Source organism: Manacus vitellinus, unplaced genomic scaffold (assembly GCF_001715985.3).
Source record: "Manacus vitellinus isolate BGI_N305 unplaced genomic scaffold, ASM171598v3 scaffold_3_pilon, whole genome shotgun sequence".
NCBI lineage: Eukaryota > Metazoa > Chordata > Aves > Passeriformes > Pipridae > Manacus > Manacus vitellinus.
In genome coordinates this window covers 27,142,925-27,156,006 of record NW_021940535.1, presented here as the reverse complement: position 1 = coordinate 27,156,006, position 13,082 = coordinate 27,142,925, and the positions used below count along the sequence as shown (strand labels likewise).

The window sequence follows — 13,082 nt, the reverse complement described above, 5'->3', positions numbered from 1 at the left end:
ATAGCCCAAAATTCAGATGTAAAACCACATGCTGTATGTAAAGAATGTGCAAAACCAGTCCTGCCCAAGGGAGATCTATGTGTAGAGCCTTGTGTTTAGGTTCTTGCCCAAAACCACAAAATCTGTGATTCTAGTACTCCATAGCTGAAAAACATTTTAGAGGACCTAACATAATCAGTGAAGATTATCCTATTAGAACTGAACTCTAAAGTAGTACAGTCATTTCTGGATATATGTTTTTGTAAATGTATATACAGTAAATAATAGAACTAAGATAGACCACAGCAGATCTAGAAGTAGTTTAGATTATCCATCTAGCTTTCCAATGAAAAAGGAGTGAGCTTTAAAAAAAGTAGCTCACTTTTAAATTGATTTCAGTGCTTTCTCTATCATCTCTCTCTTACTGTAATATACATAACCTATTACATGACTGCAGAAAAATGGAATAATTTCTTAAAAGAAATCCTGTGAGGACCACTGCAGAAGACACTGAGGGGTGTCATTCTCACCAGGCAGAGGTTTTAGTATTAAGTTCATTTAGAACAGAACACTGAAAGATACAAAACATTTGCTCAGCTTAATTTAAAATAACTTTCACAGGAGAGTGAACAACACAATATTATAAACATTTCTCTATTCTGCAATTATACACTATTTTTCTTTTTCCTCATGGAACTTTACCCTTCTGAAATATGGAAATGCTGCAGCAAGTAGCTACCCTTTCTTTAATTACTTACATTTCTCCCCAGCCCCAACCACTTTTCAAAGGTACTGCACAATGTTTTGGTAAGCAAGACAACAAAATAAGAAAAGCAGAGGACAATAATCTTCCATCTTTACATGCATCATGCTCAATATGCTATGTAAACCACAATATCTTCTTTTTAAATCTCACTATCAGAATTTTTCGGATGAAAAGTTCAATAAATTTTGATATGGTTTGAAAATAATTTATGTTAATGAATTCTCAAACATTAATTAAACAGTTCGGATCAATAACATCAGAATAATGTACAAGACATAATGGTGAATGTTGTTTTCTTAAGCACACGGGCTAATTGCTTAATTTTCAACAGTTGCTTGCCTTCCAGAAGCTGCAGCTGAATTTAAATGAACCTGAGAGAGAAGGATTTAGCATTTCAGAAGGCATTTTCCATGACGTTTCCCAAGTGAGGGGATGAGAGCATGAGAGGATGTACCAAACTGACAACAATTAGCCTGGCACATGAATTAATTCATTCCATTTCACAAGAGACTGTAAGGGCATAGGGAGATTATGATCACAAGTTTAGGGATCTCAGGAAAATTTTCAACATAACAGAGAGATAAAATAGGACATAGTTGAATCAGGGGAACATGAAAGAACTTTCAAATAACTTGGCCTAAATCTTCTGAGGAGAGAGGGGAGTCAAAAGGAAGAAAAAAAAATCTATGCAGTTTTAGCTTTGACTCTAATAAAAAGGGTTCTGTAGGTCACAGAAAGGTATGTTTTTTTATACTAGTCATATATAACTGGATTCCTATTTTTATATATCAAACATCTGATTCACAAAGTTTATTGGAGTTCCTGTTCTTATGTCTTACAAAAAGAAACTTTACAAAATAAGACTTCATAACTCTTTATAATCTTCTGTATTACTGGTTAACAAAACTTCATTTGGTAATGAAACATTTTGATATAAGCCCAAAGAAGTACACATTCAAAAGCCCCATTGAGTTTCAGCTAATTTAAACCATAACATCCTTATAAAATTTATTTTGTTAATACTTTTAGAAGTAGTCATTATTATCAGTTCCTATTTATAGATTTTATAATTGGTTCCAGTTAACTGAATTTAAAAAAAAAAGTTATATATTCACCTTGGAGAAAAGGAAAGGAGAAGAGACAGAAGGCATAAGCAACACTGCATAATTTTAACTTTACAATTATTTTTAAAAAATAAAAAGTGTAAACCAATAAACAACTTTCATCTTTTCTACAAAGAAACATGAAACTGGACTCACTATGGCTCAATGCATAGGGAAATTAAAAATGCGCATCTTTGCCTCCATGATAAATTGTCAGGGAAAACCCATAACATTTAATTAACCATCCATAAAATTTCAAAATTAATCCTAGCCCTAAACTGCCAACAAGCATTTGATCCATAAGTATTTTTTTTTCCTGTAAGCTCCTTCCAAATTAATAAAGAAGAAACAAACCAAAGTTTCTAATGGGGTCTAAGTCACCGACTGGCCACAGAAAAAAGGTTCTCATTGTACATATTCATAAAAAATAAAAACCATCTACAAAAAAAAGGCACTGTGCACCAAGTGCAACTGAGACTATCATTTCCTTCTGAAAGCATAGAAAAAGCGACAGATTTTCCTGCTTCTGGGAAAAAAGCTCCTGGTAGTCACCTCACCAGTGGGAGTTACCTTGGTTGATTTCCCCTGTTTGCCTGAGGAAATTCAAACTTATGTCTCTTTCTCTAAAGAGCATCCAAATATCAGGAAAGAGCTGAAGATTCACTAAGGGGAAAAAAAAGAGGTTTCTGTACTGTCTATGCCAACAAAATTATTAAATATTTGTTTATAAAAATGTGACCAAACTAATTACTGAAATACTCCTTTGAATGAGGAGATAAACTGAACATGTTTAAGAGATCAGGCTACTAAAAGAGAGGTATCAAAACAGATGTCAAAATGTTTCAGCTGTTCAGGCAGTACTTCTGGACACGTGGAAAAATTCAAGATGCTTAGGTAAATTCTATAGAAAATAGTTGAGACAAGTTTTTTATTTCTTTTCTTTTTTATATTGCCATACCAGAGTTGGGTGCTACCTTTAATCAGAGTGGAAATAACCCATTTTGAATCTATGCCTATGTTGAAAGAAACAAAGAACAAAAATATGTACTGCATATAGATAAATAAATATTCATCTATACATACTATTATATGCAGTACTAAATGAAGCAGCAAACAGCAATTGTAAGTTGCTCAGAGAGGTAATTCAGTGCCTCGGGACTATAACATGTCATCTCATATCCTGCATATATTTCACAATGACATTTTGGCAAATATGCATTAGTCCAAAACACCTAACAGTTGAGGGTATTTTAATGTTAATGTCATGAACAGATTACATACAAAAAGTTCCATTAGTACAAACAACTCACTGTTACTTCCTTATGTTTAAAAACAGTAGAAGCAGTTTTCATAACAGTGAAACAAAGCAGACTAAATCTGTCTTATTTCCAGATACTAGGAGAACATTCCTGTTGCGATGTTTGACTAAGAAAATATAGACATATATGCCCAAATCTTCAGTTTCAATTGAAATCTACTTGTTGAAGAACCCATATCCAACCAATATGTTGTGGTGAAAATTTTTCTGAACCTTATGGCTTATGGTATCCTTCACTTTACAAGGAAGCTACAAACAATTAGGATTTACTCTGCCAACTCCCATGACTTTGAAGAAAATTCCTTTCCTCAATTAGCCCTTTTAGAACCAGGATAAAACAGAAATAATTAGGCCAAGAATTATCCTCATAATAATATTATTAGAATAATATAATAAAAAACAGTTTCCCAAGGAACTCAGCTACAACGTCTTACACATTTTGCAAAATACAAGAATATAATACTAAAGCAACACTAGCAGTGGCAGCTGCAAAAGGTAACACCATATAGCACCTATTTTGTCTAAAATAAAAATCTGGAAAGAGAGAGAGAGAGACAATGCCATTTGTGGACAGACTGGATTATGTGGGGGAGTAACACCTGGGCCAGGTAGGCATAGGGGGAAATAGCAATGGCTATCAATCCTTCTTCCAAACTTCTTAGCTGTCTCCACTAACTCTGCTGTCAAGGAGGGATCACTGGCTAAGCATAAATGGTGTGGGAAGAAAGGCTGGAAATGAGCTTCAGACCCCAGATTTGGACTCCTGAGAGATTTCAACCACATCTAAAGGCAACCTTCTTTGAGCAGCTGCCTGACGTTATTAAGGAAAATGGTGATGGAGCAGACAAAAGGAGTTTTTTTCAAGTTGTAAAGAATAATCTGCACTCAGTGGAAGAACTGAGGTAAGATCTAAAAGAACACTGTTCTCCACAGAACACTGTATTTCCTTCATCCCCATCTGCTAAAAGCTCCTGGCAAACGTCTTAATGGCTCACCAAGCATTCTGAGATGTTTACCTATTTTTCTATAATAATACATTTAAAACTCCAATTATATAGAAAATTCTTTAGCCTGGGCTTTTATTGTCCTTCTCCATCTGAGCAAACCTCTCTTATGAAGACAGGTTGAGAGAGCTGGGGTTGTTCAGCCTGGAGAAGAGGTGGCTTCGATGCCCCATCCCTTTAAGTGTCCAAGGCCAGGCTGGGTGGGGTTCTGAGCAACCTGGTCTAGCAGAAGGGGGCTCATGGCAAGGGGCTTGGAACTAGATGATCTTCCAGCTCAATCCATTAGATGATACTATATTTCCCTGAATCTGAACACTGGTTTATCCCTCTTAACATACCACAGAAAATCCTATGACAGAACAGCAAGCACACATAAAAAGACACATTTGAACAAATGACAATCATTGAACCAGAAAAAAAAAGTTATTAAGGAATCTTAACTGCAAAGAGTTGGAAGTCACAAAGAGGTTAAAGATCTGGCAACTGATCAGATAAAAATACAGTTTTCAGGATAAACAATATTTTTCAGGAGAGTATCCAGGATGACACTGATTACGTTATCTAAAGGATTAACAACCATAAAGAAAAGAAAATATTAAAACTAGTTTTGGATTCAGAGGCATTAAAAATCTCACTTTATTTCTGATTAACAAAATAGTCAGGGATTTTATTCTCCCGCTAATGCACAGAATACTACCAAACTGAAAATAAAGCAATAACTATTTTCCATAGTGCTATCATGACCATATGTGAATTTCTTTGCAGTTACCCACTGTAACACATGTGATAAGATGCTTTTTACCTTATTAACACCACTAAAGAATGCATATATCTTACTTCTCTTTCTACTGTAAACCAATGGCATAAAACAAAGCTCTTGCTTCCCATTCTTCAGTTTCTTTTGAATCCCAGATTCCCAGAATATGAGGGACTCAAAGGAAAAAAAATGGACATCACTCTATGCTTAACATGCTTTAAAAAATCTCCAGTGACTACGATAAGAGTTCTGTTTCTTCTTCTCAAGCACTCGCTGATAAATACGTAACACTAATATAGTGCTAGTTCATAGAGGGTGTCTTTCAGTCTCAGGAATTGAAGGACTGGTTTCCCAGCAGCAGTTATGACTATGTTTGGCAAAAGACCAGACAATTTCAGGTGTCTTCTAATTTTGTATCAGAGATATACAGACCAACACTCAACTAAAACCACAGGTCTTGCTCAGGTCTCTGTATTCTGTTTATGGCTACAGCAGGCTATGGAGATGCCATAAAATGCTTGATTCTGTCCCAAGCAGCAGAATGGCTTCTACTACATTGTACAACAGAGAGAAAGAAGCTGAACTCCATCTACAAATACTGCGTGTATTTGACTTCTTTCTTTCTCTTACAGCAGTTAAGCTGTGCAATTTTATCATTTGTTTTTCTACTTTACTGATGTACAGAGTAAGATCAAGAAAAAATCCAAGTATGCATATTTTAAGATTTATGCCAACACACAGAACTCTACATGGTATAGACATCACAAGTCAGTATATCCTGAAACTAAGAATACATAAAACATGGTTCCTCAGTGAGGAATATACAAGGATATATACAAGTGAAGCAAGTTTTGGCATCCTTTACTGTAGTTTAGAGAAAACTATACAGAAGTTTTAACTATGCTCTATAATATTTTATCTCCTACCATACTAAGACATTTGAAGAGAAGCAATAATTTAGTAAGAAAGTGGCAGCTTCTGCCCCAAGCTCTACTCTAACAACAAACTGCAACTGAAGGGGTCTAATGGTCTTCTATATTTTCCTAGCTGGTGTAAATGCAACGACCAGTTCCACTGGAAGGAAGAGAAGTTCTATCACTCCACTTTCTTTCTCCTCACAAGACACCAAAAAAGCAACTTATTAATAGTCTCTTGACAAAAGACTATTGTGGACCCCATTGTGGATGGGGTAGGGCAGGGAGGGGTAGAATAATATCTTCTTTTAATCCTCCCCACCACACTGGCCACATAAATGGGAACAAGACATGATCTAGTGTTTGAAATTAATCTCCACCCACAAATTCTTTTAAAATATCACATTCTCTTTGTTTTTTTCTTCTTTTAGATTTGTAAAAAATATTTCAACATAAGCCATTGTTTTTATTTTCCTGAAAAACAGAATGGAAGGGAGAAGAAAGAAAAAGGATAAATAATTTCTTTCAAGAGACTTGCACGAAATACGATTTTTACTTATTACAGAGAAAATTTCAGAGATAATGGAAAGAGAATTACAGTGAAATGTAATTATCAATTAATTACTTTTTAAATTATGTTACCTGATCTCAAAATGGTGCCAAAAATGTAGAGTTATAATCAGCTTTCATCTACTGACAGTAATACCTCTGAGTTATTTTTTAGGTTTGGGTAAGTTCCTTTAACTGATTATTTATTTTTAAACAATTTGTATTGACCCAAAAAAGAACTACTGAAAAATTTTCTAGGTTTTTGGGAAAAAAAAAGCAGGGACCATATAGAGAGGGTTAATAAGCTAAAAACCATTAATTACTGAGAATACATATTTTTTTGTGTTTAAAATGTATTTCTAATGTTCAAAGGTAGAAAGTCAAATTAATTTTGGAATTCCTCATGAAGATTGGCTTTGTTCATCAGAGTAAAGTTTGATTTAAATTGAAAGTCCTTAGCATTTTCTGATCTAAGCATTTGCTTTAATACAGTTTTTACATGATTAATTTTGAAAATTCTGGTAACCAAACAAAACTAGTTCTTAGCTAAAGCAGCCTCAAATTCTCATTTGCTGATATGAATGTTTAGAGAAAAAAAAAATAAAAATCACACACTCTCACAGGCTGCTCCTACCAAATATTCCATATGGCCAAATAATATTTGGATATTACCAATACACAGACATACAGTATTGCCAAAATTTTCCCTCAGCTCTTCAAAGAAGTAAAAGCAACAAAGCATCTGAAATGGAAATAGGAAAATTTTTATGCAATAACTAGATTTTTAAGCATAATCTTCTAGCACTTTCTCATGTTATTAAAACAAATTGATGTCAATACCAAAATAAGTCTGAAATGTATACACCAACCACTGCAGTCTCATCCCAATCTTACATTTGGTTAAAAGAAAAACCAAAGACACTTTATTACCAGCAGTTTTTCTTTAGTACATAATTCTATACATGCACAAGTTCGTACATCCATAGGTATTACACATATAAATACGTATATTTAATACATTATTTTTACTAAATATGCTATATTTACTATACAAATGTGGCAGTTTCTTAAGAAGAAAGAGTGTTAAGGCACATTCTAGAAGGATCTTGTAGGAGATCACCACTCAGAGTCTTTTGAAATTACTACAAACCAAACAAAGTGACAAGTATGTAGATTGCATTCTGTCCCAGAAGAATTTGTCATCCAAAAATTACAATTACTACAGAAGTTAGGAAAAATGGAGTAGGTAGCATGGTTCAGACTAAAACCAAATAAAATAGCAAAATGAATAAATCCCTAAAGAAAGTCAGTTATGACAAAAAGTTCAGGTTGAAACAAACATTTTATCTGCTTGTGAAGATTGTGTAAAAACTTAGTTACAAACATATCTGAATTATCATTTTCATAATGTGGTTAAAATTAAGAAAAATAATTTTTCTGTACATGTTCTGTATCAGTAGTTTTTTACATATTTTACCTGTAATGACCTTCTCTGCCCATTGTAAACTTTTGTGGAGGTTAGTTCAGCTACATTTATTAAAAATAATTGCTACATCACTTTTTGTAAGAAACCAGTCACTGTCCATCCCTCCCTCTTTACTTTTGAAGTATACTTGACAAACTTCCACTTCAGGAATTAACTGTTTTCTGAGATTTAACTAATTTTGAGCCTGACTAAGTGGAACTTTCACTTGAAATAATCTCTTATACCAATAGAAAAAGGTTTAAAATGTCCCATTCCATTTGTCAACAACTTACATCTACTTTACCCCAAGTAAATTTACAGGTTTTAGTAAAAGTGTAGCTATGATAACTAAGTTTGAGTTTCTCCTTACCAGAATTTAAAAGTTTAGTTCAGAAAGAGGTAAAAAGATATGAGCAGTGGCATCTGCTTAGTTACATATGCATACATTCATATATATCAATACCTGTATTGCATAAGAGGACTTCAAGACATTTCCATTAGTTGCTTAATTCCTACAATAAATTATAATTTAAAATATTTTTCTATATTTTTTTTCCTCTATGCAGTTTCATAAATGTTATCTAGATGTCACCATGCAGGTGAATCAATTGTAGCTGCAGCCATCATCATAGAAACCAATCCAGAAGATAATATATTGTTCTTCAGAATGAAAACAGTAAATAAAAAAAACCAAACCAAAACACACACACAAAAAAAAACCCTACTCACAAATAAATATTCTGTGCAAGTTTTTAAATTGTCTTTCTTAACATAACAAGGCTCATAAAGCTTAAAAATACGGTACTGTGCAATACAAAAAAGTAGAGCAAAAGAAGGACAAAGATGGGATCTTAAGGCAGAGAAGGGAAGCATAAAAAGGAAAGGAAGATATCAAGGAGGGAGATTAGCACTAGGAAAAGGAGACAGAGGGACCATTAAAGATCATACAAAATGTTCAAATGCAAACAGTTTTGCAGCAGAAATTGACTATCTGAAACATTTTACACCTCAGTGCCCTCAACACACTCCACAGAAAACAGGCTCACAGCCAGACTGCCAGCATCTTTGCCTGGCAGGCTTCCCAACTCTCTAGGTATCCAGGAAGCTCTCCCTAGAAATTTTGCCCAGAGCGCCAGAAAAACACTGAGTTCCCAGTGTCTAAAACATAAACTTTTCTGCTGGTGATATTCGCAAGATGCTACATTTTTCTCTTTCATAGCTAGAATTATACAACTCCAGCTTCCTAAACGCGAGGGACAGGCTTCTCCTACGTAATATATATGCCATAGTTCTGCACATCGCACTAACCCTTCTGTAAATTAGTTCCAAACTGAGTTCACTTTGTCACATGTGGGTTTTGCAGTATCTTTTTCATAGAAAGTTAAATCTTCCTATCTGCAGTAGAAATACTTCACTTTATATATTATAACAAGGCAAGGTCTTTAAAGTAAGTTAATATTTTCAGTCACATCAAAGAACATAGCTTAGGGGAAAAGCATAAAGAATCCTTTCAAACCATATTTCTGTGTGCTTGAAATTTTAATTAGTTTTCCACGTGTGTCAATGGGCCTAAGACACTACCTTTTTTTACAAGTTTTGTCTTGTTCTCAGACCACCATGGCCACAGGAGTACTATTACAACATCCCAGTAACATATTTCTCCTCTTCACGACCAAACCACAATGATGCTTTGCATTCATCCTGCGATCAACTATATACACATCAATTTATTTAAAAATGCCTCTTGTGCCAGGGTACAGCACACTGTACTCTGCATGAGTGCATTTCATTCCATTTACTATAGTCCATAAAATCATCAAGCTTTTCCAGTGTAGTATCCAGAATTTCTCAATTTTAGCAACAATTCCTAAATTTGGTTTAGTATGTTGATTCTATTAGTATTCATCTAATTTGACAAAGTTATTAGCTAAATATTGATGAGATTAGTCTCAACACTGGTCACAGACACACTGCTTTAACCTGAAAACCTTCTCTTTCAAGACCCACTGTAGTCACTCTTCTAGCTTTCTAAAAAAAGTAACTTTGGTAATCTGAAGAAAACTGAGTCCTTTTGTGAACAGGGAGTACTGCTCTTAGTAACACACCTCCAAAAACTCAACTGGCCTCTGACCCCAGAAAGTGAGGGTTTCCTACAAAACTAATCCTTTCACTCTCTTGACTTTTTCATTGTTCTCATGTTCTGGCTGCCTCTTGCCAGAACAGCAGAGAAGGGGCTTTTTAACACCTCTATGCTACAAAGAAAGAATAACTGGGTCATTTAAAAAAACTTGTTCATTTCATTAGTCCTTCTTCCCTAGCTTTTTTCTTTTTTTCATTTTACTTTTATACCTGGTTTTAGGCTACTGAAGCTTCTCAGGAGTAGCCTCTTGGGTTGATGATCAGCTCTTTAACCATTTCTCTTGCAATCGCTGCAAAGTCACAATCGCTTAAAGCACACTGTAAGCCTTATTCAAATTATTAAATCTATTTTTTAAGCCTTCAATTTTAAGCCTGCTACATATAAATGGTATTATATGGTTATAGAATCTGCATGTAATATTTTTCCGATGTGTGTTCTTGTCCTTTTAGAATAATAAAAACCATTACAAGATCTCACAGGAAGCAGAAATTTCTGTGACAAATATGGAACAAGTCAATTACTTGCTCTTAACTTATTTCTTATATTCAACTCAATTAATGTTAGCAAAATTATGTACTGTGAATGATAAAAATGAAGTTCAGTGGAAAAGTCTGCCACCATAAACAGAGTGCACTCTGCTCTCAGCTTTAAATATTCATCTATTATCTGACAGAATAGCCACATGCAGTATTTATTAACAAGTACATCTCAATGAAAAGCCTACAAAATAAAAGATACTGAACCCATGCATAAAAAAAGAAAAAATCAAATTAAGATTACTTACTTGATTAAGTATATCCTGTTTCTGTAAGGCATGCAAGGAAAGAAAGAAGACACATACATTAGTGCAGTGTCATAACTCTAAAGCTCTATTTTTGTAAAAGAAATATTCTTGGTGAAAGGTTAGTGATTTAAATGAACAGGTTTAAGAGATTAGATAGAATATCCCATTTTTTTGCATTAGCACATAACTCAAGAAAATGGCTCAAAGTCAGCATGCTAGTCTTGATTAGACAGTGCAAGAAATTTACTTTTAAACATGCAGTGATAGTTAACCAAGGAAAAAAAATAAATCTAATGCTTGCCTTTCATCCCTGTGTACTTTAAAAAATAAAAAAAATAAAAAAAATTGTTATCAAGAAGAGTTGTTTAATGTAAGAACTTATCAGAATTAATAAAATTATAAACTACATAAATCCTATTAAAAAAAAAAAAAGACGAGAAAAAGGTATGACATCCAGGGAGTTCTGTAGAAGCTTGAGAATGGGTCCACAACAACCTAATGAGGTTCAACAAGTCCAAGTGCAAGGTGCTACTTTGGGTTGGGACAATCTCGAGTACGAGTATAGACTGGGAGACCTCATTGACAGCAGCCCTGTGGAGAAGGACCTGGGGGTTCTGAGGGATGAAAAGCTGGACGTGAGCCAGCAGTCCTTGCTTGCAGCCCTGAAGGCCAACTCCATCCTGGGCTGCATCCACAGAGGTGTAGCCAGTAGGTTGAGGCAAGTGCTTTTGTCCCTCTACTCTGCCCTTGTAAGACCCTACCTGAAGTGATGCATCCAGCTCTGGGGTCCTCGGCACAAAAAAGACATCGACCTACTTGGGTGGGTCCAGAGGAGGCCATGAAGATGACCAGAGGAATGGAGAACCTCTCTTGTGAAGACAGGCTGAGAGAGTTGGAGTTGTTCAGCCTGGAAAAGGCTCCAGGGAGATATCATAGTGGTCTTTCAGTACCTGAAGTGGGCTTATAAAAAAGACTGAGAGGGATTTTTACATGGGCAAATAGTGATAGGACAAGTGGAAACAGATTCGAATTAAAATAGGAGAGATTTAGATTAGCTGTTAGGAAGGAATTCTTTACACAGAGGTATTGAGGCACTGGAACAGGATGCCCAGAGAAAATGTGGATGCCTCATCCCTGGAAGTGTTCTAGGACAGGTTGGATGGAGTCTTGAGCAACCTGATCTAGTAGGTGGCTTCCCTGCTTATGGCGAGGGGGTTGGAACTAGGTGATCTTTAAGGTCCCTACCAACTCAAGTCATTCTGTGATTCTAAGATAAACACATTAACAACAAAAGGAGGGCTAAGGAGACTCTTCATCCTTTATTGGATGCAGGCAGAATCATGTCGATAAAAGATGAGGAAAGGGCAGAGGTACATAATGCTTTCTTTGCCTCAGTCTTTAATAGTAAGACCAGTTGTTCTCGTGGTACCATGCCCCCTTAGCTGGAAGGTTGGGTAGGGAGCAGAATGAAGCCTCCAGAATCCAAAGGGAAATCGTTGTCCACACCACTTAAGACACATGTGAGTTTATGGAGTCAGATGGGATCCACCCAAGAGCACTGAGGGATCTGGTGCAAGTGCTTACCAAGCCACCTTCCATCATTTACCAGCAGTCCTGGTGAACAAGGGAGGTCCCACTTGACTGGAGGTTGGCAAATGTTGCACTCATCTACAAGAAGGGTTGGAAGGAGGATTCAGGTAATTACAGACCTGTCATCCTGACGTCAGTGGCATGGAAGGTCATGGAGGAGTCCATCTTCAGTGCCATCACATGGCACATACAGGAAAACCAGGGGATCAGAACAAGCCAGCATAAATTTTGGAAAGGCAGGTCCTACTTGACCTAAACTCCTTCTGTGACAAAGTGACCCACTTAGTAGATGAGGGAAAGGCTGTAGTTGTTGTCTACCTGGACTTCCATAGAATTGTTATGATTAATGTTGGAAAACCTCTAAGGTCTTTAGAATAGCCTTTGACACTGCATTCTCCTGGAGAAACTGTCTGCTCATGGCTGGGACAAGTGCACTCTTTGCTGGGTAATAAACTGGTCAGATGACTGAGCCCAGAGAGTGGTGGTCAACGTAGTTATATCCATCTGGTAGTCAGTCACCAGTAGTGTTTCCCCGGACTTGGTGTTGGTGCCAGTCCTGTTAAATATCCTTGTCAACAATCTGGACAAGTTTATCAAGTGTAGCTTGGTCAGTTGGGTGGGAGTTTTCATCTCCTACTTGAGGGAGGAAGGCTCTACAGAGGGATCTGAACAGGCTGCATCAATGGGCTGAGAACAAAGGTATGAGGTTCAAA

At 35.9% G+C, this 13,082-nt stretch overlaps 1 protein-coding gene across 5 annotated transcripts in view; it reads right to left on the bottom strand.

Moving 5' to 3' along the window:
• Positions 1 to 13,082, bottom strand: part of DGKB (diacylglycerol kinase beta) — a 335,778-nt gene that overhangs the window by 260,237 nt on the left and 62,459 nt on the right. For 3 of the 5 annotated variants that reach the window (XM_018075883.2, XM_018075886.2, XM_018075884.2), the window contains exon 4: positions 10,780 to 10,800. The exons of the other annotated variants lie outside the window; for them this stretch is intronic. In XM_018075883.2, the coding sequence (XP_017931372.1) occupies positions 10,780 to 10,800 (21 nt within the window). The remainder of the gene's footprint in view (positions 1 to 10,779; positions 10,801 to 13,082) is intronic. 5 annotated transcript variants of the gene reach the window in all.